General features: G+C 48.6%; 1 protein-coding gene across 1 annotated transcript; it reads right to left on the bottom strand.

Annotated features, from left to right (window-relative positions):
- Positions 1 to 798: 798 nt before the first annotated feature.
- On the bottom strand, positions 799 to 22,733 carry LOC119378887 (beta-1,3-galactosyltransferase 4-like). The gene is made up of 6 exons (XM_049411998.1): positions 22,275 to 22,733; positions 15,293 to 15,522; positions 11,190 to 11,394; positions 6,872 to 7,116; positions 4,051 to 4,339; positions 799 to 1,026 (listed from the first exon to the last, which is right to left on the bottom strand). The coding sequence occupies exons 1-6, from the start codon at positions 22,434 to 22,436 to the stop codon at positions 799 to 801; spliced, it is 1,359 nt and encodes a 452-aa protein (XP_049267955.1). The 5' UTR covers positions 22,437 to 22,733.
- Between the last annotated feature and the right edge of the window lie 36 nt (positions 22,734 to 22,769).

Here is a 22,769-nt window from a genome sequence, read left to right as displayed (position 1 = left end):
CAGTGCGTGATTTTTTGCACACTTTATTTAAAGAAGCAAAACCATGTTATCTCCACTTTGACAGAATCATCCGCGCTTAAATATTGCCACGGCCGCTTCTTGTTTAATTTTTATGCATTCGAATTTCACCCACAAAAGCTGTTAGCAACGCTCGGCACAGACAGTGCCAAAATGTTCGTGAAGCTTCACGATTGCCTGAGTTCATTCTGTCAAGATTACGCGCTGGACGCGAACAGCCAAGTTTTTTCGAGAACTTTAGCAAGCGCCAGCGATAACGCTAGAACCTTCGACGCCGCATGTATAAATACCGACGCACCTTACCGCAGATCAGGTTATCGACGGACGACGCTCTGCTCGCCGCTATCAGCGCACTGTGTGTATTGCTTGCAGTGTGACTTTTCGTTTCCCGGCCACAAGTTCGGCCAGATAAAGAGTTTCATCTTCGACACTCCGACTGCTGCCTTCGTCAACGACACGACCCCGTGACAATATATTCGATAGCATCACCTTTCAATGTTTAAAGAGAAAATTTTACAAAATTAAAAAGGAGGGTCCGATGCTGTCAGGGATGGGCCATCTTTCTGGAGCTTACATGTGTCTTTATTTTTTCTCCCAGAGAGGCAGAGGCAAAGAGAAATAAAGGTTGCACATTTATTGAGACGCGTGCTGTGAAGGCTATTCGTTCCAGTTTTCTTCAGACGCTAAATCTAGCTGTCACGTCACTTCAGGCGACGGTCGACAACCCGAGCACGTGGCATAGAACGAACGATTGTTTATAGGCGTGTCTAACGGTCGTCACTATCGCCGCTGCCGCGTCAACGTGTGTGCGGGCGGCTCATATGGCCAGCACGGAGTCCGTTCACTGGGGCTCGGGCACACGGCGCTGGAATTGCGCACAAAACTCCACACATCCCTCATGCGCTCTGGTTTCGACAAGTGCGCTGTGACCAGCGTCCTGTATTCGCACGCATGGTGGACCACGCGGCAGCAGACGAAGCACTCAGAGTGGACCTTATCGATGCCCACCTGATCAGAGAGAAAGACAAAGAGAAAAGCAAAACAAAAAGAGGGTAAGGATTGCTTCCTCTTGCTAAATGTAATGGAACGTAACAACGATGCGTAAATTATCCCTCTTTTCGATACGACACGGTTCGGCTAGTTCGCACGTCATCGTATCATGACATCTCCTGAGAATTCGCGCGCCCTTCAACAATGGGTATACAGCTGCAGCTACACCACGCGCGTAGCCAGAAATTTGTAGCTCAGGGGCATAGCGCCCCCCCCCCCCCTCCCCCCGGCTACGCCCCAAGCTACACGATCCACAGTGTGAGCCTGTGAGGGATGTACCTTTTCAATAGAAAGGGCAGGTTTCCTTGTTGAATCTATAACAATGAAATTGTTGGGGTTTTACGTCCCAAAAACGCGATATGATTATGAGGGACGCCGTAGTGGAGTGTTCCGGAAATTTCGACCACCTGGGGGTTTTTAACGTGCACCTAAATCTAAGTACACGGGCCTCTGACATTTCGACCCTATCGAAATGCCACCGCCGCGGCTGGGATTCGATACCACGACCTTCGGGACAGCAGTCGAGAGCCATGACCACTAGACCCATGCGGCGGGTTCCAATCAATAACACTGCCGCCAGTATGGGATGGGAAACACTGCTGAGCTGTACCACTCCTATATACCTTTCAACGGCGACAGGGTGCAGCGTAGGTCTTCTCGTACTCTAATTTGACAATGTGTGCTTTGTCGGAATACGGGCACGAAGCCGCGGCAAGTTTCCTTTCGTTGAAAACAGCCACAGACCCATCGTGCCATGGCCTCCACACATTTCCGGTTGTCGACGATCTTGTTGGGCGTAAGGGCCACGCCCTTCCCCTCCATTTATTCTTTTTCTTAGCTAACATTTCGCGCTTTTCACGCCACAGATATCGACGTCGCTTGTGCAGCAGTGATGCCCTCCCGAGTGACAAGATAGCACCGAATGTCATTTTACACAGTTTTGCAGCTGACGTTGTGGATATTTACTTGATGCGGGTCTTTGCTGTTCCCTGACGAGCAAAGGTTTGGTGACAATGGCACCAACAAAAAGAAATGAAAAAGAAATTTCCTGCACAGCTCCACAGCGTGTAATTACTTCAATACCTTGAATTTGTCTAGCATGCGATATATATATATATATATATATATATATATATATATATATATATATATATATATATATATATATATATATATAGGAACAGCGCAAAAAACGACAAGACAACAGAAGAAGACGCACATAGCGCTGTGTGCGTCGCATATTGTTGAGAGTCGGCGCTGTGTGCGTCTTCTTGTGTTATTCTCCTCTCGTTTTTTGCGTTGTTCCTTGAAGTCCCTAAACTCTTGGTCGTGAGTGCACGCACAGTTGTTGAAAACGCAGCACGCCGTACGCGAATATTCTCCAATATTGACGGAAAAACAACCTTAGAAATATGCCATTGGGATTTTAAACTTGGAATACTCGCGCAGGGTGCTTGTTTGTTCCATTGCATTGTGGACAAATACAAAACATAAGGACTACGTCTTCAGCGACGCTATGACGGCTGATATGTGACGCCTGCTTGGCCTCCTCTCGCTGAGCGCACTGGAGCGTTCATGCCGTAGCGCTTTTACTAATAAACGCGAAGGACGTCTCTACAGGCCTGACCTTAATTTCTGCGCGTGCTGTCGTCTCTCAGGGCTGATTTAATAAGAAAGCTCCCGTAGTATTTGTGCAGCTTGACGTATGTATACATGCGAAGAGCAATATGATCATACAGATATCGCGCGAACGCTCTTGCACTATCACCTCGGTCATCACAACGCCAAATGTCAGTAGCCAATTAATTCCGCGGGAGCCCTCAAAGCAGAGAAAGCTTGATAAAACGCAAAAAAGTCGTCGTAGACCCGTTTGTAGCAAGAAGCTACAAGCGGCCTATACCTAACTACAAATAATCTATGCCGTTCTTTGGAACGATACAACTGTGGTATGTAAGCGTATCGTGTATCTCAAAGTCTATTATTCAAATTAACTTCATTCGAGGAGTCCGTAGAGGTTTATGATTTTTTGCTGATAACTTCATACTTTCGTTTCGTTGCATGTTAGCACTGACGTACACTGCTGATCTTGCCAGTTAGACTATGTGTTCATGGATTTTCACCTTATTTCCTTATCTGTAAGATTGCTTCTCATTCGCGCTGATGCTGCTTGAATTAATGTTTTTAATATAATTCCTTCATTGAGGGTCCCGGAAGAGTAGCTGAACATGGGATTTTCATCTTTGCGCACGTCTATGCAGGTTCCTCCTCATCGAAATATAATAATGAGCACCGATCGTTTGATATACTGAAGCGAACATAAAAAAAACACGCATAAGTCAAAACCGTGTCTGATGGCTTTCTTGCCAATTCTTGTTCATTCCGGCTTTTTTTTTTCTCACTCTAATACTTCTATGCTGCTGAGAGAAGTTACGAGATCGTGTCGGCTATACTTATAGTTTGAATCAATGTAGCCACAAATTACGGCATACCTGCGTGCAAGCGCAGTTCGTAAGTAAAGCCGAAGGCGCTGTTCTACGCATGATCAGATTCTGCGACGACGGCATTTCCAGCCAATCAGAGAGACCGTATCCGTCGTGCGGGTCAGTCATAGCTGACCAGGGGGGCGAATTCAAGAATACGGCGGTATCTGACATTCTCCATACGAGCATTCCCGAAGCGAGGTTAGGTTAGGTTAGGTTGGGTCCATTTGGTTAGACTTGGTAACTCTGGTTGTCTTACGCCACTGTATGTTACGTATTCAGCTACCTGCTTTGGGCGGTAAGAGGAGTCACAGTTAATCGAGAGCACATTAAAGAACCCCAGGTGTTCAAAATTTTTTGTCGACCTTCACATCATACGGACTTCATAGTAGATCGTTGCTTCTGACTCGTACGTAAAACACAATTTTTCTAAAAGCATCTAGCATGGCGCCGCTGTCATGGGAAGCTTTGACGTATGCGGTGCAACGCATTGGTCGCCTACCTTCTGAGCCACGAGGCCAGTGATGAAGATGTCTTCGACGTAGAGAAACGGCGTCAACAGCGCCTCTGTGAACAGGGGTCGCACGGCGTCGTACGACATTACGTAGGCGGTGCCGGAACCGTACAGAGGAAGGTCGTCCGTGGCGAACACCGATTGCGGCAGGTAGTTTTTGTGCCCCAAGGCGCGCTCGGCAGTGCTATTGCGCCGCATGTTACTGATCACGAAGGGCCTGCGTGACCACGTGACCCGGTTAGTCGCGAAGAAAGCAGGGGGGAAGCGAGCTATGCATCTGAACGCACTGATCCGGGACGGTTTTTTTGCAGGTCGAACCGTTTCGCCCACGTGACTATTGCGACGACGTCACCGTCTACGTCCCTGAAGACGCGTCACGTTATTGTCGGGCGCGTTTTTCAGGCTTTGCCTGCGAAGCCAACCGATTGGCCCTAGTGGCGCTGCGGTTAACGTGTCGTACTCGAAACTGCGAGGACGTTGGTTCGAACCTCGCTGCTGTGCCGTCTTTATTTTTCTTTTTTTTTCCGGCAGGGTATTGTTTGTTGTTCCCAGTGACACGGGCACACCGCGGTCGCTGGCACGGACGGGCGCCTACCCCGAAGGGGCAGGCGCGCGGGCTAAACAGCGCGTGGCCGCGACAGCGGCCAGTAGCGCGTGACGGAGGCCCTGCCAACCGGCCATTGAGTGTTAGCGAAATGGCCACACTCGCGAAGCGAGGGCGAAACCACGATTAGTTTTCCGCGCCCGAAGGGCGCAGAGGGCCTTCACTGAGCAACAGGAAAATGGCCCTTTAAAGCATAGAGTTTCCTAGAATACTTACTAGAGGGAACTCTGGCGCTAGTGTCTATGGGAGCTGCAACACATGGCGCTTCAACCAGCATGGGAACGATGGGTAGTACACGGATTTGTCTAAACTTCGTACTTTCGGCTCCGTTTGACTGGGCGTCGCCTGCATCCGCATTGTCGCAAGAGGAAGTTCGGCAAACGTTCAACAGTTCCACTTCACCACTTAACTTTTTTAGGCTCACCAATTCAAATCTGGTCACGAAGTTCACAACGATCCATTCTTTTATCTGAAAGAAAACCAAAACACAGCAATAAACAAAGCCACAAGTGAGTTCGAAGCCCGCAAGTACAAAGACTAGGCAAATCCGTGTACTACCCATCATTCCCATGGTGGCTGAAGGATCGCAGTGCCAGAGTTCCCTCTAGTTAATTTTAGGAAACTCTATACTTTAAAGTGACGGTGACGGCGCTTTAAAATGCGTTTAAAAATCCCTAGACAACGCGTCGTCAGTGACGTAGACGGTGACGTCGTCGCAATAGTCACGTGGGCGAAACGGTTCGACCTGCAAAAAAACCGTCCCCACTGATCCCGAAGGACGAGCATTGCACGAGTTTTCGAAGGAAAGCTATCTCGAAGTAGAAGTCGCATCTGGAATCGGATTGTAAATAATGTCCAGCTAACCATCCAAGTCTCAGCTTGTGTTCGCTCCCCTTTACGCAGAGTCGGCGCCGCATTCGCTCTTTTCAAGTCCTTCGAGCTGTGGCTAGCGCAAATAAGGCACACATTCACGAGAGAGCGTTCGCCATCAAAAGTGCAGAAATAGGAGGCAGGACAAGGTAAATACTGGTTTTTAGGTAATTAAAGACCCCTCCCCCCAACCCCCGAAAAAAATTTCTGGCTACGCCACTAAAGACAAAGTACTTATTTGCGCCACCTACAGCTCCAAGTATGCACTTATAGCATACTATAGGCCATGAACAAGCTTCATTTCAATTTATCTGTCTCAAGCTGGTTTTCCACAACCGAAGATGTATTTGTCAAAACCACGCTCTCTTAGCACGAACACGCGGATGCCAGAGCTGGTCTTGCAGTGTCAGGAAACAGCTCCGAAATAGTGCCTTCATTGAACGCGAGAAATACAAAGCACCTCTTGCAATGCATTGTATGCATGCGCTCTGCAGCATGCTGTTGCTTCGGGCACTGATCCCCAGTACGTGCAACGAAACCCTTCCAGCACATCCGCATATTTCGGTGAAACAGGAGCTCCAGAACAGCGCTTGAAAAAGTGTTAAGAAGCGTGGATGCAAGAAAAAGCGGCGCATCGATACAAGAAATATCATATATACATGTAAGCAGAAATCGTCAAGCTGTTGCCACGGGATTCACCACTGCTGATGCATAGACATTCTTCTATACAGACAATGTATAGTTTTGACTGCAATCATAGACAAACATTTACTCGATTACGACACGCGTTGACTCAATTTGTTACGGTAGCTTTCACGAAAAGCTTATTGGACGGGCATCCTCATTTACTCTTATTGAACATAATAAAGGCTCCATGACATTTTTTTTTTTTTTTCGCGTACCGTGGGTTCTCCACTGAGTGCCGAGCATCAACAAGAAATGCAAGCCTGCAACCAGCTGAAAGTCTGTCCGATGTCTTGAGCAGACAGTTTAGCAAAAATAAATAAATAAATAAATAAAAGAATGAACAACGGAATTGCCATAAAAATTTTTGTCCCTGCGGACTGCAGACAATGTGCGGCACTGTAATAAGAAAGTTGCTGTATTAATATCTTCTATGCGCAGCTTCAGAAGCTACCCACGCAGTCCTAGTAAAACACTTTCGGCTTCGAAACGCGTCAGTGTTGCAGGACGGCACAGATAATCACATGCGCACTGATGACAGCATATTTTTGCAAATCCAGATCATCGCTGATCTGCCCTCTCTCGATATCACGTGACGAAACTGCGAAAAATAGGAAACGAGAAGTAAGCAAACGAGTGCTGCATACTTGCCCTGTTTGGCGTCTTGCGCTTTGCAGTGCCGTTAGCAAGTGCACCATGTTGGGAACGTTGACGAAGACGTCGTCGTCCGTCTTCAACAGGAATTGGGCGCGCGAGCAGTACATGAAGGCCCACTTGAGCAGGAAAACAGACTTGAGCGTCAGGTTGCGGTACGTGTCGCGAAAGTCTGCCTGTATGATGTCACCGTAGCGGGCACTCTCGTCGGCAACACGCTCTTGCAGGATCACTCCGCTCGGCTGCATGCGAACGATGGAGTGTCGGTTAATAAATAATTAATTGTTGGGGTTTTACGTCCCAAAACCGCGATATCATTATGAGGGACGCCGTAATGGAGGAATCCAGAAATTTTGGCCACCTGGGGTTCTTTGACGTCCCCCTAAATCTAAGTACACTGGCCTCTTGCATTTTGCCTCCATCGAAATGCGGCCGTCGCGGCCGGGTTTCAATCCCGAGACCTTCGGGTCAGCAGTCGAGCACCATAACCACTAGACCAATGCGGCGGGTTGGGGCGGGGTGTATTGTTACGCGTAAGCGTATGTGGACATATACACTGCTCGTGATGTAATTACTTAAACACTTCAAATTAGCGCTAAATTTGGCGACTAGTGCTATAATGTTGAGACTAGTGTTCCACATAGCGCGCTCAAACTGCTTGAATGGCTTCAAACAAGAAAAAGAAAAGGACCAATAAAAAGAAAAAGGAAACTAAATCTCACAGGGTCCCTTATGCATTCCCCTAAGACGACTCGAAGGCGAAAGCCATCTTCTTTTTCTTTTCAGTCGTCCATGTATTGATCCTCCCCCGCCACCCTCCGAAAGCTTTCTGTACCTAACGTGGTTTTGCACTGCCTCCGTGATCGGCCCACCTTTGACCAGGCAACGATGTCATGAGATGACGTCATCACGTGACATCATGTTATGTAACGCCATCGTGACGACATGATGACGTCACACATTTCGGCGATCTGTGACGTTATGACGACGTCATATGGGTACGTCATCACGTGATGGCGCTTTTTGCATCAGTCATGTTGACGCCGACGCCGTGGGATACCGACGCCGACATCCCGCGCATTTAATGCTTTCGCCTTAAAGGGGAACTCCGGTGCATTTTCGACCATATTGAGATAATGCCGTTTTCAAATAGTATAAACAGTCCTGTAACAGCAAGGGTGGTTCATTTTGCTGAAAGACTCGTCAATAATTTTAAATAAGCAATAAACGAGGGGTCGAAACCGAAACAGGGAGCTGAGCTGCTCCGTGCTGGGTATGCGATGACGTGACGAATTGCGCTACACGCCGCCACGGCTGGCCGGGGTGTAAACATAGCACACGTGCTTCCTCTATCGCGCGAAAAGCAAGCTGGCTATGTCATTGACGCGGAATCAAGCTGTGCCAGCCCGTCTCAACTTACCAGTGAAGAGTTCAGCGATGATTGCAGCTACTATATGAGCGCGGAAGCATCGCCTTTTGATTTCGACCTGCTGGCGCGTGAAGTAGCTGACGTGCCCCGCATCGATCTCCTCGTTGCTCAGTATTGTGCGTGCTTACCGTAAAAGCCGATGTCAGCGACGACTGAGACGCTAGCAGCTAACAAAACCGAACAACTTTACTCGCGTCGTCGCCGCCTCGTAGAAGAAAGCGCGCGCTGAAACCTTCTGTTGGGCAAGGCGGGGTTCAAAAAGAGTAGGCACGTTACGTCACATACACAGGATGGCCCGCGTGATTCCGGAATTGGCTGCCAATTTTAAAATTCGTTTTCTAAAAAAGTGAACGACTTACGGTTGTATAATTTGGCACATATTATCAGGGTACCGAAGAGAACATATGTTCAAAGAAAAAAAAAGATACTATTTTGATTTTGGATGCAGGTCTCGCTGGTGTATCCAATTAGTGCTCGCTATTCTTTATACTAATTTTACCATGACAGAAATTGCACTCTAATTTGATGTATGACATAAAAATAATGTTGCGAATTACCTTACCATTTTCTTTTTCAGTTTCTCTTCTGTAGTTCGGAGGCCGTGTTCACAAAGGCTCTCATTCGCGAGTGCTCTACGTCACTTGGTGACGCACTTCGCTGATGTTATATCCAGCATCAGGATTACCTTGAACTTGGTCTTATGAACAATTAGAGCGCAAGAGCGCTTTGCAAATATGAACCCTGATGCGCAACGTCTAGATTTGATAATTACCAAAAATAAAACTCGCGCTTCAATGCGTTATTGTGCTTTGCTTTGTCAATGGCGTGCCGAGTTTGAAGTTGAACTATTACAAAGATAGCTTGCATGTGACGTCATGGACACACCTTCATAACGTACCGGTTCAGCAACATGGCGGCTTTGATGACGTAAAGGCAGCATAATCACATTGCGCTTAACCTGCTTCAATATGATAGCGATGCGGCCACATTATTATTGGCCTCTGTGCGTCAATAACAAAAGAACTTGGTAGTGATGCAATGATAACATTAACGCGACGTCACAAAAACCTTGCATTCTACCATGCAGCGCACCAACATGGCGGTTTTAGTGACGTCAGTGCAAGCCATCTACAGGGTCGTTCACAGGTGCCATAAAAATGGAAAATAACGTCGGGTTCCGGTTGATATTTGAGTCAAGTGGTGAATCAGTGCAAAGAATGACGAAGACCAGAGGGACAGCGCTACATTCACTATAACTCCGATGACTCACGACACATGCAGTATTTCACAAGCAGCTGTACCGTGCGACGCACATAACAGAAGAACGTCATTCATGCTACTGGCGCTATATCTCCTCAGGTTATCCATTCTGCGAATCAGTTATGAGACAACTCGAAGCAAAAATGAACTTCGTGTTGTCTATCTATTCGCCCTCGCGCTGCCAATTACTAGCTTCCTGGTTATCTGAATTGGTAAAGCGACCGGCCCAGAGAGGCATTGGTCCCGTGCGCGATCCCCAGACCAGGGCGAATTTTTCAACTAAGGAGCTTTCTTTCTGAGAAATCCGCATGGATGGCCTTATCGCTGTGTGTTGCAAACGGATGATTGTCAATCTTCCCTTTCATCGGGCCTTTGCACAGTATCTTCAATGTAGGCAATCGGCGGTCCCCAATCCATCCCTTGGATTGGGGACCGCCAATGGATGGGCTCCACTCGACGAGAACCACGCAAGCCGGCCGGAAGTGGCGCCACAGACCACGTGGTTGCGCCCAGATGCCAGAGAGAAAAAAATGAAGAAAAAAATTCCGCCGGCGCTGACGTAACTCTTGGGCACCTCCTCGCACCTCCGCGCTCACTCCCTCCACGCCCCGCGCAGCTTTCCGCGCGCTGGAGGCGTTGAGCAGAGGGAGAAAGCTGCAGAACGTGATTTCTATAATTTGGTAACACCACTTAGACTTGACGGATTCGAAAAATTTTTGCGGCATATGACTCGTGAACAGTCATACGTCAATAATGAGAGTATTGCAATATAACTCAGAAAGGTGTTGCAGGGCCCCTTTGCGCTCTTATATATATGCACCCCTCCTCCTTCGTATAAACCTGCCGTCGTCTTCGCGCTCGCAATAAAAAAAACCTGGAGGACGCTTGAGCTTTGCCTTCAAGAGTATATAGCAACGCGATAGCGTAATCGGGCCCCGTTGGCATCGCCTTCTCATTCGCTATAGCCAGGTTTCGCTTCTCGGGGGACGCCTCAACCGTGTCGCTAGGAAAGGAACTTTTCACGGTTTTAAACTATCCTAGAATGCCTACAGCAAATGCCGTTGCGAAGTGCCCACTACACCATCATTCATCATTCTGCGAATTAGTGAAGTACCCACTACGTGTCCGTACGAGATTGCGGGCACTTACTCATCTGCGTGCACACTTTGTTGATGTTGTTGCTGATGGGGATCACCAATTATGCCTGAGCGCTTTGTGATGGGTGGGCCTTCAAACCAACAACTCGTTGTGCAGTTCATATGGTGTGACGCCTGGTGCGGTTTTACGCTTCTGACACGCAATTTTACACTTGTTAACGAGGCTCCTCCACTGCATGACACCTGCACTGGGTTTTTTTTCCGAAACGGTTTCAAGCACTGGTGTGGCTTTGTGGTAGGGCACCTGATTATCACGCACAAGTGCTCGCTTCCATTCCGGATCGGAACCACTGCATTTTTCACGATCTTTCACGAACCAATGGCGCCGACACCGAAATTTCTGTGAAACGAGCCCCTATAGCGCTGTCGCGTTAAAAACGCTTAGCTCAGGAATATTCGTTTTGGTAGCACAAAACACTGCCAGAGGCTATAGCGTGATCGAAGAAGATGGACGACAGAGTGTACTGACCGTGTTGTCGGCGAAGCCGATCAGGAAGAATACGCTGGACCTCCCGGACGCGGCGTCGCGCGCCCACGTGTCACGCACAACTGCGCGCTGCTCGAAGTGGTCGACGGCGCTGCAGACGACGATTGCCAGGAATTCTGGACAGCGGAGGTTCGGAAGCGCAGGAAACCGGCCGGGTCCCACCACGATGCGCGTCTGGTCGCGTTGCCTGATGTGCCAGCGCATGTCGCTCACGCAGTATCGCACCACCGCGTAGTTCAGCGCGCACAGGGCCAGCAGGAGCCAAACAGAAACTACGACATGCCGGACGGACCGCTGTACAGATCGCGACGCTGCGCAGGACATCTGCACGGTCCACAACACAGATGTGAAACCCGATAGAAGTCCTCAGGCTCGCCCCGATGCAACGTCACGCGGTTACTGCAGTTAAACCTCAATATAACGAAGTTGATAACATCGGCAATTTACTTCGTTATATTGAAACTTCGCTGAAATGAAATTGGACCTTTTTAAGCGGAGTATAGTCGCAGAAGGTTTCTATTTTTTCCCGAGAAGTGCCAGAAGAATGTTTGAACAATACGGCAGTACAAAAAACTAATTTAAAAAGCCTGTGAAAAAATATTTTCTTGATTCTGAGATCCAGCGACCGCGGCTTGACGCTGAGTCGGTGAAGACCTCTTCACAGCGGCGGAACGTCACGCGTGAACCCGAAAGAAATGCAGGCCAAACGCACTGTGGTAATATGGAATAAGCGAAGCTATCGCGGCCTCTTCTGCCGCCGCGGCTTGTCATCAAGACCTCGGGTGTTGCCCGGAGTAGTGCGACGCCGATGACCTCATGTTCACCGAACCGAACCATTTGCTTTCCACTCGTTTCGATGAACGCGCAACGCCCATAACCGTCGCACGCCACAAATCCAAAAGAGCTGTGGTCTAAAATCGCATAAAGAGAAGGCGACGATCATGATTACTCAACCATATTACCGCTGGCCCCGCAGAAGTTTAAATTTATATCGCCTCGGTCTTCTTGTGCGGCAGCACTGAGACTTCGTTATAATGAAATCACGGATAAACACGCTTCGTCATACTGGGGTTCAAAGTACATGGCCATGTTGTATGGACATGAAGTTGTGAAAAGTGAAATACTTCGCCATAGCGAGAATTTCGTTATATTGAAGTTAGTTATATCGAGGTTTGGCTGTATATACTGTTTAGAGTCAAACCCGTGTTCTTAGCTGAAGCTGTCGCAAATTCTCAAAGAAAAAGAAAAGAAAGAAAAAGCCTACACACGCACTGAATACTGCATATTTCGTTTCGCCTTCGAGCGTCGTACTTCTCTCATCGTGTCCTTTAGCGACGCGCAGCGACCGTGTAACCCTCTGTATTAATTAAAACCTGCACATCAGACTGCACCTTGAAATACGGCCGAATTCAGAAATTGATTCGCGCGACGGAGGAAAATAGATCTGAACGTTCCATACGGCTCCATGTATTTAAAAAGTCGAAAGAGTCCGCGAAATCGAACGACCAGAACAGTTCCCTCACTGCGATGCATCTGTCGCAATAACTTTTGCAGCGAGATCCGTTGAAAGATCTCTAGGTAGGCCATTTACGATACGGCAGGTGACATGCTATGCGTTGCTCGGAGAGATGCCGTCGAGGAGGGTTTGGAGGAAGTCATGCAGGAAACGGTTGCAAACTTAATAGATACGCAAATTCAGGAAGGTAATCTCAAAAGTACGGAACAAAGGGCCATGTTAACGCCCCAGTGTAACGCAGGCTGAGAAATAAAAACAGTCTACTATACCTTGCCGTTTCGAGCGTGCTGTACTTCTCTTTCTCCTCTTCTTCTCCGAGGCACTTCCCGATTGCCCGATTGCAATAAACGGTTTTTTTTTCAAGCTTGTTCATGTACAAATACGCATGCGATAATCAGAGATGGCAAATAAGTTGTGAAATTGAGAGGAGAGATTTAAATGCATACATAGATGGCCAGGAGGCACTTCGTGAATACGTTCTGAGAAGTCGCACTAGGCGGCATGCGACTTCGCATAACAGCGAGGATTCTTAGTTGGCCCGCGTTCAGTGGAGAAGTAAATGTATAAAGAACAAAAGTTCATGAATTAAACGACAGGACGCCGCTGAAGAGCGTTGCAAAACCACTCTCGCTTCAGTCACTACTTCCCGTATCACTTTAATAGTATAACCATGCACAAATATTCACACGATGACGCATTTTCCCCCCTCTTCTAGACATCTAGACGCTAATGTCACTGTTGTGTAGGTAGGTCTTGGTGTAGTTCTAAATCGTGCGCTTAATGCAGCCCCACTACCGTAAAACTTAAGTGCGTGGCAACCCAGCGATTCCCTTGAGGCGGTGGCGCCCTCTCTTGCGCGGCGCGGGTGTCAGCCGCATGATTCAGGAGCGTTTTTAGCGATTTTAGGTAAATTATTGCGATTAATTATTCGATATTTCTGTAGTTTATAGTATTTTAGACCTCGTTAGTTCATTTTTCACTGGTTTTGAGCATTGTCAGCCTTGTTTTAGGCCTGTATTGACCACTGCGCGACCATGCGACATGAGACAGTGGATGGACGACGAGCACAGGTCCTGAAGTGCTACACACCTAAAACGAAATTATGTTTCCATTTTACCCTTTAATCAAACGACTGAAAGATAAAGATAACGCTTTGAATGACACTATAAGTTATAGTAGGTTGCTGATCACTCGTAGTAAACACAAATCGCCGAAAGTTATATACACATACATCCATAGGCGTGCGCAGGGTTCCTCATTAGGGGGGGGGGCGAAGGTTCATCGCAGCGCCCCCCCCACCCTAAAAAGTCCATGTATGGGGTAGATTTTGCGCCCACCCCTCTCTTAGGTGACTAGAAGGGTCAATGTACGGGGCAGATTTTGCGCCCCCCCTGCCCCCCCTCTGCGCACGCCTATGCATACATCGCTTGGCGAATGCTGCTACATGTGTACTCGTGCATCTGGAGCGCACTTGTGCCGCCTCAAGCTGTCACATACGAAGCTTCAAACTAAATAATTTTTTTCTTGTATACATAGCAGCAAGGAGTGTCTTTACAACAACTGTACAGGATATAAAAATTCAGCCGCTAATGCCGTTCTTGTGTAGCGATTGTAGTACTTCAAAGTCCTGCGGTAAACGCAGCTCCACCACTGTGAAACCTGAGAAAGTGTGTAAGCACGGGCACCCAGCGATTCCCGTTCGTAGAGTTCCCACTGCTCGGTTTAGCAAACTGTCGAAGCGTCGATGTTTGAGGTGAGCATGCATGTAGGGTTCCGCGGCACAAGTAGAATCTTGTTTAGGAGATTCGCAAACTCTGTGTGCTACATTCGCGCTACCTTTTGCTGCGATTTATCGATTTCCTGCTTGTTACGGCAGTTGAGATACGTGTCGTCTGCAGCGAGTTCCGTCAGGTTGTTTTACCCTTCAGATGTAGCGACGAAGGCGCCGGAGAAGCGCGGGTGGGAGGAGCAATCGCGCGCTTGGCGAGGCGGTGGCGCCCTGTCTTGCACGGCGCGGGTGACAGCCGCATGTATCCGAAGCGCTTTTAGCGATTTAAAGTTCATTATTGTGGTTACTTATGGGTTATTTCTGCTAATTATATTATTTTAGACCTTGTTCATTTATTTTAACCCGGTTTTGAGCATTGCTATCCTTGTTTTAGGCCTGTACTGACAGCTTGATTCTGAGCGTGATCACGCCACTTGAGATCTACGGATGAACGGCAAGCCGGACCCCTAAAGTGTTACGCACTTAAAAGCTGCGCGGTATTCGCGTTGCCAAGTGGCGCAACGAACAATCGCTTCACTCGGTTTCATTGTCTCAGGAATCAGTACTGCGTGGAATGATAGGTGATTGAATGGACTATATTCTCTCTCTTTGGCGTTCAGCCAACAACAACAACAACAACAACAACAACAACAACAACAACAACAACAACAACAACAACAAACCCTGAAGGTTTCCTACATTTCTCTCTCACCTGCTCACTCCCTTCACACGCGCACTTCCTATCAACGTCAGTCGTTGAGATAGCAGCTATATGCGCGTCGGGAACATTAATGCGCGTACGGTAACAAAGGCTCAAGAAACGTGTTTTTCTTCAGAACGCGCGCATAAGAGCATGCAAGCAAGCTCTCGTCAGCTGGCGGGCAGAGGTGTTCGGCATGGTGAACGCTCTGCCAGGCGACCTGCAGCTGCTGGAGGTCCCACTCGTGGGTCGAGATGAAGTTCCGGTAGTCGCAAGGATGCCACACCGAGTAGGGGATGAAGCAACGCGAGTGTGTCAACTCGATGCCCACCTGCGAAGCGCAGAAGGCCATCACAGACGGAGCGTCGATAATCTTCCAAGGACCAACCACAGAATTAACTGCGTAAAGCCCTACGCCGCCTGCATGCATTCAAGCCTCGTAACAACGGCATAGCGAGAAAAAAAAAGGTGTGGTGGGGATAGTATGAGGTGATCTTTCTTTTTGCTCTCCGTGTAATCATTTTTTTTTTGCCTATTACTATGACAACGCATTAGCGACGACAATCCACTGCACAGCGCAGTCAGGAAAAGCCCCGCTGTTATGGCCCTTTGCGCCTGCCAGGAAACACACACGTGTTACAGATACGGCTTCGTCCATCAGCATCTCAGCACCGCCACGGTGGTCTAGTGGTTATGACGCTCGACTGCTGACCCGAAGGTCGCGGGATCGAATCCCGGCCGCGGCGGCTGCATTTTCGATGGAGGCGAAAATGTTTGAGGCCCCTGTACTTAGATTTAGGTGCGCGTTGAAAAACCCCAGGTGGTCGAAATTTCCGGAGTCCTCCATTAATGCGTCTCTCATAATCATATGGTGGTTTTGGGACGTTAAACCCCAGATATTGTTATTAACTTGGGCGCGGCGCGTTGCACAATCTGTGGACACCACGTACTGCACTGGCGTGCGCCAGGTCTGACCGTTACGGGCGGTTGTGCAGAGCGTGGTGAAGAAAAGGCTTTGTTACCTCGTATTCGGTGTTTGCTCGCTAATTTTTTGCATGCATATTTCACGGCAGGTATCCTACCCAGCACCATCAGTAAATATGAGCGATGAGATTAGGATTCACGCGAGTGCGCATTCGGGATATTTGGATTAGTCGGCCTAAGAACGAGGAACAACGGTAATTGCCGACTTCAAACTCGTTACCCAGCTCTGTGGTCGTTATTGGGTAATTATACATACAGATAAGGCAAACGTAGCCGAAAGTCTGGAATACACAGCCTCGCTTCGCTGTGCTGTGTCAGGGAAACTTGTTACAGCTTGTGTGTTTTGGCTTGCCGCTATAATAGAATAATACCCTGCTATAATACCCTGTAGCGCTATAACCCTGTGGCGTAAAGCGCTGCGCGCAGTCGATGGTGCAGGTGCCGTGGCACGCGAAGTCGCGGGCCCCTTTCACCTGTTCCATCGGGATAACGCGTATCGCTTCGCCAAATCGTTAATCCCCAGATATTATTATTACTATCAGCATCTCAAGTGCAAGACTTAATGGGAATATTTTAAACTCTAAGCACCCGGTAATATCGGCGCAACCTTGGTGTCGCTCTGATATCTTGCCGCTTTTCTGAGGGCGCTTAGCAAGCTTATACTTGTTAGATACCCTGAGTCGGAATTGTGGCATGCGCCATGAAGAATTTCCGTGAAATCTTGACCCTTAAATATATGGAAATCAATATATTGATATTCGATGGCTGCACTATTTGAAGAGGAATGGACGAAACATATTCACACGCAATCGACTGTATCATCAGACTATAAAGGCAACATAAACAAATTCTTACGTGAAGATCTATAAAGCTTTGCGGAATAAAAAATGTTGCTGTGGCTTAGCTCGGCTATGCCAGGATAACGTAGCGTTAGTAAAGGTTCAGCTAATTGTTCTTAGCTTTCCTGATTGTCTGGGATTAGCTTGATTATCATGCTTACTGCTGCTTCAATGACACACACACGGTATATGCATTATGTGGCACATGTATATTTATTCTGCCAGGCAACTACTTCGGGAATGAGTTAAGCTTCTGCGCTCTTCTGCGCCACTGAGCAGCATTTGCGCTCTCCTTCTCCATGGCTATACCACACGGACCGGGAGGTCCAAATCCGGGCTGTCCAGAGGGCCCGCAATTTGGCGGAGGGGCTCGCTCTTCCTGTCCCCACGTGAGTGCGGCCCGCAGCCGACCCTCCCTCTTGAGGGGAATCGGCTCCTCAGGACAATTTATAAATAAAGTTCATTGACTGACTGACTGGCAAACGCCAGTAAGAGGCGCTATCAAGCGGCTCCAGCGCAGTCAGACGGCGACGGCACAGCGAAGGCGAATAGCGGCGCGCGCTCCGGTGCCAATACGTCTGCCAAGGCTCCGACGTCACTCCTCTGGAAAGCGCAGACCGGCGGCGGTGGAGTGCGAGGGAGGTGCCGGCTTCGGTGCGTGACATCACTGATCCTTGCGCATGCGCAGCACGCCTCTTGAGGATCCACGTGAAACTGGCTCGGCTAGGCCAGTGTAGCTAACGCTACAAAATCTCGGCCGATGGCCCCAGGGGCGGTCGTCATACCACCGTCTCTGACACCTGAGGCGGCACAGCGATTTCCTTGAGTAGCAAGACTGTTGACCCCAGTTTCCGATCTCGGGACCAGATCGACTTATTCTTCGACTGCGAAGTTTTCTTCTCGAAAAACCGCAAAAAAGCGTCCTTTGTGACTTCATGCTACTGTCGAACGTATACGTTGACGTTTATATTTCATGAAATAACTCCTCAAGTTAAGCTGTTTATAGTAAACTGTGGTGCTATGTTATATAATAGCTGGACAGCCTCGGCTATCCTGACAAGTGTCCTGATAACTGTTCTTGTCAGGATAAGGCGGTGCAAGTCGGTGGGGATACAAACGCGAATGGTACCAAAATGAAGCGCCGTCCTGAGGTATCCCCTCCAGGCTGCTGCCACGTCATCAAGGTTGATGGCGTTTACAAGGACATAGTTGTAGATATATAAATAAGGAGTAACACTTTGCTATAAAGGAACCTAAGACTCAATGAAACAAGCTTCAGGAAGTTTTCTTGCGGCAAAATGATCTAAATGCGAAGAAATATCCTGTGAAGACCCTTTTAAGTACTGGCACTAAGCTTTTGACAACCACAACAACAAAAGAAAGAAAGAAAGAAAGAAAGAAAGAAAGAAAGAAAGAAAGAAAGAAAGAAAGAAAGAAAGAAAGAAAGAAAGAAAGAAAGAAAGAAAGAAAGAAAGAAAGAAAGAAAGAAAGAAAGAAAATGGGGAAGGGAGCGGCGAAGATTTTCTACCGTGTTTTATAGACTAACGCACGAAAGCAAATAAAAAGAGATTATTTACGGGAAGAAACATGGCTGGTTCTCCCTCTCTCTCTTTGTGCGTGCTCAGCACATATCGGATTTGTTCGTCTTATGTATGCGCGATGGTAACGCGCGCTATTTCACAAGTCACCTTGTTGTGTTAGAGTGTTCGTTATCAGGGTTCCTATAATGCGTGGCTCAATCTTTCTCTCGCGCGCTTCGCTCTCTACCTCTCTTGATGTTATCGCTTATGCGCGTTAAACTAAAATGAATCAAGTTACGTACACCCTGATATCTCACAAATTGTTCACGTTTAACGTATGCGCTGCCGTAGAACACTAGTAAACTTTTTTCCCACCGAAAAAGGGGTTATTTAAGAACTAAGTTTTTCAGTATAGACTGAACTTGCCGCGTTCCTTTAAACAACGAATTGAACAGCCGGTATAGCACCTCCCACGGATACCAACGGGACACACGACATACCCTGTATACGCATCGTGTCACCGCTAACAGCGCCCCTCAGCGATCTGTACTTTTTGCCTTGACACCCTCTCTTTGACGTACGCACGTTCGGGTACTTCCTGCACCGATTCTTTCCGCCACTGCGTAATATGCCGCTGTTACAAAACAATCGATCAGAATTACGGCGCGCCAAGGCCCAAATGATGGCACCCGCTGCACGTATATTCGCGCGCTTGCGCGCACTCCGCGCAGCTATTGCGACGACGTGCCCACCATGGAGGTGGTCCTTGGGGCTATCGCAAAACGCAGAGAATCCAAGCGACGATCTCAATGGAATCACGTATTTTGTACGGGGCAATCAATCTCCGCGCATGGTCGTCGCTTTAGATAGCAGTAGCGGAAGTTATGCGAAGAAAAGCGATCTTAACTGCTGGAATGCACGCATTACGGAGCATTTGCGTGGCTGCACGTACTTGAAACGTTTTACCCTCTAGGCACACCATGCGTGGCGGCCCTATAGCGGCTACGGCGTCGCTCTGCTGAGCACGAGGTCGCGGGATCGATTCCTGGCCGCAGCTGCCGCATTTCGATGGGAGCTAAATGCAAAAAGACGCGCGTACTTAGATTTGGGTGCATTTTAAAGAACTCTAGTTAGTCGAAAGTAGTCAGGAGTCCCCCCCCCCCCCTACAGCGTGCGTCATAATCATATCGGGGTTTCTACGCAAGCCCCTCGAATTTAACTTTTCAGCCCTCTAGGCATAATGCTAAAAGAGTTGCGTTTATTTCATGTCTTTGCGGCCCTTGAGTATCATTCGTACTTTCTTTGTTTATTTACTCCTTGAAAACGAATCTTCACTAAATATATAGACGTTAATTTGCTAAAGGTTCTGAACGAGACTTTGTTACTCGACGGGAAAACTAAGTGAACGAGCTATACAATGACTTAAGTGCGATCACGCATGGTATCGAGGAAGTATCGAGTCTCACGGTTATATATTGTAGTCACAACTGCACGCGTGCTCGGCTTGGCGCCATTCATCAAATAAGCCGAGCAGAGAGCCATAGATGGTTCCTCGAATGAAGTCGAATCCACGCGCTTCGGCGACTGCAGCCTTCGGCGATAGTTGTGCTAGAAATTCGTAATGATACACATTTATCGCCCACGAGAAAACAAGCGTTGCAGTGGAGGGGTGTTTCTCGAGCCACACATCATCGGAGCACGCATATATACTCGCCTATATACCATAGCACGCTATTGATGCGCGGCGATCGCTCAAGGCGAAGGGCGGTATTGAAGGTGGGCGTTTGTGAATATAATGCTCGAACGGCGTGTAGTGTAGGGGAACCGTGCGATCACGCGACGCCTTCCGGTTCCCTTTATGACGCAGTGGTGCCGATGCTCATAGCTCGAGGGCGACGTAAATGTGTAGAACAGAGAACCGAAGAATATTCGGGGCATAGAACTCGATCGCTTTGCCGGGTCACTCACGCGTATTTCTTGTAGTGTGCTTGTGCTTTCATAAAGGAGAAACACAAGTGCGGATCAAGCGCCGAATTTACTAACTGTTCCTTTCGTAAATGATCTTTCCCAAATGATGTGTCCAGCATTAGGTATGTAGCCACCCAGCACAACTATCATCTCCAATCTCGGAAACAAAAGGAAAGAAAAATCCGTATGGCCTATAGCCATCATATCTTATAAGCGAGTATATTATCCTATCGGGTCCGCACAAAATCCGACTTATCGTATGAGATTACTATAGACATAGGAGTTAAGTAAGCCACCTGGGTTTTCCTAATAAGCGAGTAACATGTCATGTACTTGCAAAATTTACCGAGCACACGCAATAAGGAGCACATAAACAGAGGACGCTGTCAGTGTTTTCCTCCCATTAGTGGCCTTAAAAGCTCGTGAGCGCTGATTTACTCGAGAAAGCGAATGCCGCATGCCATCTCACCCAGCTTTCAGTTCGTATAGTATGCTAAAATAAATGCGTTCTGCGCAGGATCGATGCCTCGCGACCCATTTCGTCAAACTGTTTACTCCCGTGTAACCGTCACTCGTCAGGGAAAGGGCGCTAAGCATGCAAAGCAGGGCAGCACTATAGAGTACGAGAAATGTCCTCGTATATAATACGCTAAAGCTGCGGCTTTTAGCAGCTCGGTGTTATAGCTGGAAGTGCCATATACCACAAAGGCATAGGCCTGCGCAGGGTTCTCCAATAAGGGAGGGGGGGGCAGCGCGAAGTCTCACCGCACCCCCTTCCCCCCCGCTGGTCGAATCCGAAACAAAAAACAAGCTTCGCAGTGGATGCAAAAATGAAAATTAAGAGATGACGTGCTTCTCAAAACGGCCTGCATTTGGTCCTCGACATTTTGGGGTTAAAGTGGAAGGTAAACAGATCTTGGAGTGCAACGTCAGTGGTCGTCGGCTGCCATTATCGTCAAATACCTGCACGGCCCTGCACATTAAAGGGTCCCTGCAACACTTTTCCAAGTAACCATCGAATGGCTTCATTCAAGGAGTTTATTGCCTCACGAATCTACCGCCGCAAAAGCTTTTGAATCTCTCAAGTACGAGCGGAGTTACAGAGATTTGTCGCACGCTCTCATTGCTTTCTCTCTTCTCTCGTCCCGACGAGGGCGCTGGAAGCTATAGCAGGGAGGGATGGCACGGGGGAGAGAAGTTACGTCTCGCGCGCGTCATGACTTTGAGCGCTTTTTCTTGTTTTCATTTTTCTTCGAACGCGTGGCTTACTTTCAATGTGATCGCGAGTACGCGCGCGCGGAAATGTGGCGGCCTCCCGCGGCGGCCATGGTAACTATGCAGCCGACGGCGCTCAAGCTAGCCAATGGGCGTGAATTTGGGTATACGGCGTGGTCATTTGGGTATACGGCATCATTTGTAGAAAGAAGAGGGAACGATTTCTTGCTGACTTTGAGAACTAATTGTGAATTCCAGGCCGCGTTCTGCGGCTATAATGATTGGCTCGCGTGTTCTCAGGAGCCTCGACTACCGGTCGGCAGCGTTTTCTGGCCACGCTGAAAAAGTGTTGCAGGTCCCCTTTAAACAATGACGGGACAGGTCGCACTGAGTAAGTGTATGGGCCAGACGTGCCGTATTCCCTTTTTTCACCTGTGCGCACAACTATGCACAAGGGCCTGTGGAAGATTCGTGTGGTTGGACTCGTACACTCTCACAGTGACGTCAGGAATACGACTCGCGCGCCCGTGAGAGTTATAGAGCACGTCAACGCGTACCTTCTGGGCCACGATGCCCGTGAGGAAGATGTCCTCCACGTAGAGGAAGGGCGTCGTCAGTGCCTCGGTGAAGAGGGGCCGCACAGCGTCGCGCGACACGACGTAGCCGCTGCCGTGAATGTACGACGGCAGCCAGTCCGGCTCGTACATGGCGAGTGGCATGTACCACTTGGACCCGGCTCGGCGGACAGCCTTCCGACCCTGCGCGACGTAGCCGGCCAGGAAGGGCCTGGCGTCGGACCCAGCGAGGCCTATGGGTCGGACATCAGTGATCAACACCAGCCGCAATAGTGCTATCGCGCGAGCGTATAGCTTATGTGATAACTGTTATAGCTTCCCCCGGAACCTCGACGTAAAGCTTCTGCGCTATAGGCTAGGCGCGTATGCAGTTGAGCATACGTTAGAAAGCTTATGACCTGGGGGAGTGGCATTGCAATGACTCAACGGTAATGGAGTTTCGTTGTGGAACACGGGGTCAGAAGTTCGATTCTCAGC

Source organism: Rhipicephalus sanguineus, chromosome 1, assembly GCF_013339695.2.
Source record: "Rhipicephalus sanguineus isolate Rsan-2018 chromosome 1, BIME_Rsan_1.4, whole genome shotgun sequence".
NCBI lineage: Eukaryota > Metazoa > Arthropoda > Arachnida > Ixodida > Ixodidae > Rhipicephalus > Rhipicephalus sanguineus.
Note: the sequence above shows the minus strand (reverse complement) of the source record. Positions and strands in the feature narration are given on the sequence as shown.

What these genes read in the sequence shown, in the direction of transcription:
- LOC119378887 (XM_049411998.1), bottom strand. Translation starts at nt 22,436, where the DNA reads ATGCCACTCGCCATGTACGAGCCGGACTGGCTGCCGTCGTACATTCAC. An exon ending in AGCGCAAGACGCCAAACAGG is followed by an intron (nt 4,340 to 6,871) that starts GCAAGTATGCAG and finishes CAGTGCGTTCAG; the next exon opens with ATGCATAGCTCGCTTCCCCC. An exon ending in CTGGCCTCGTGGCTCAGAAG is followed by an intron (nt 1,027 to 4,050) that starts GTAGGCGACCAA and finishes CTCTCTGATCAG; the next exon opens with GTGGGCATCGATAAGGTCCA.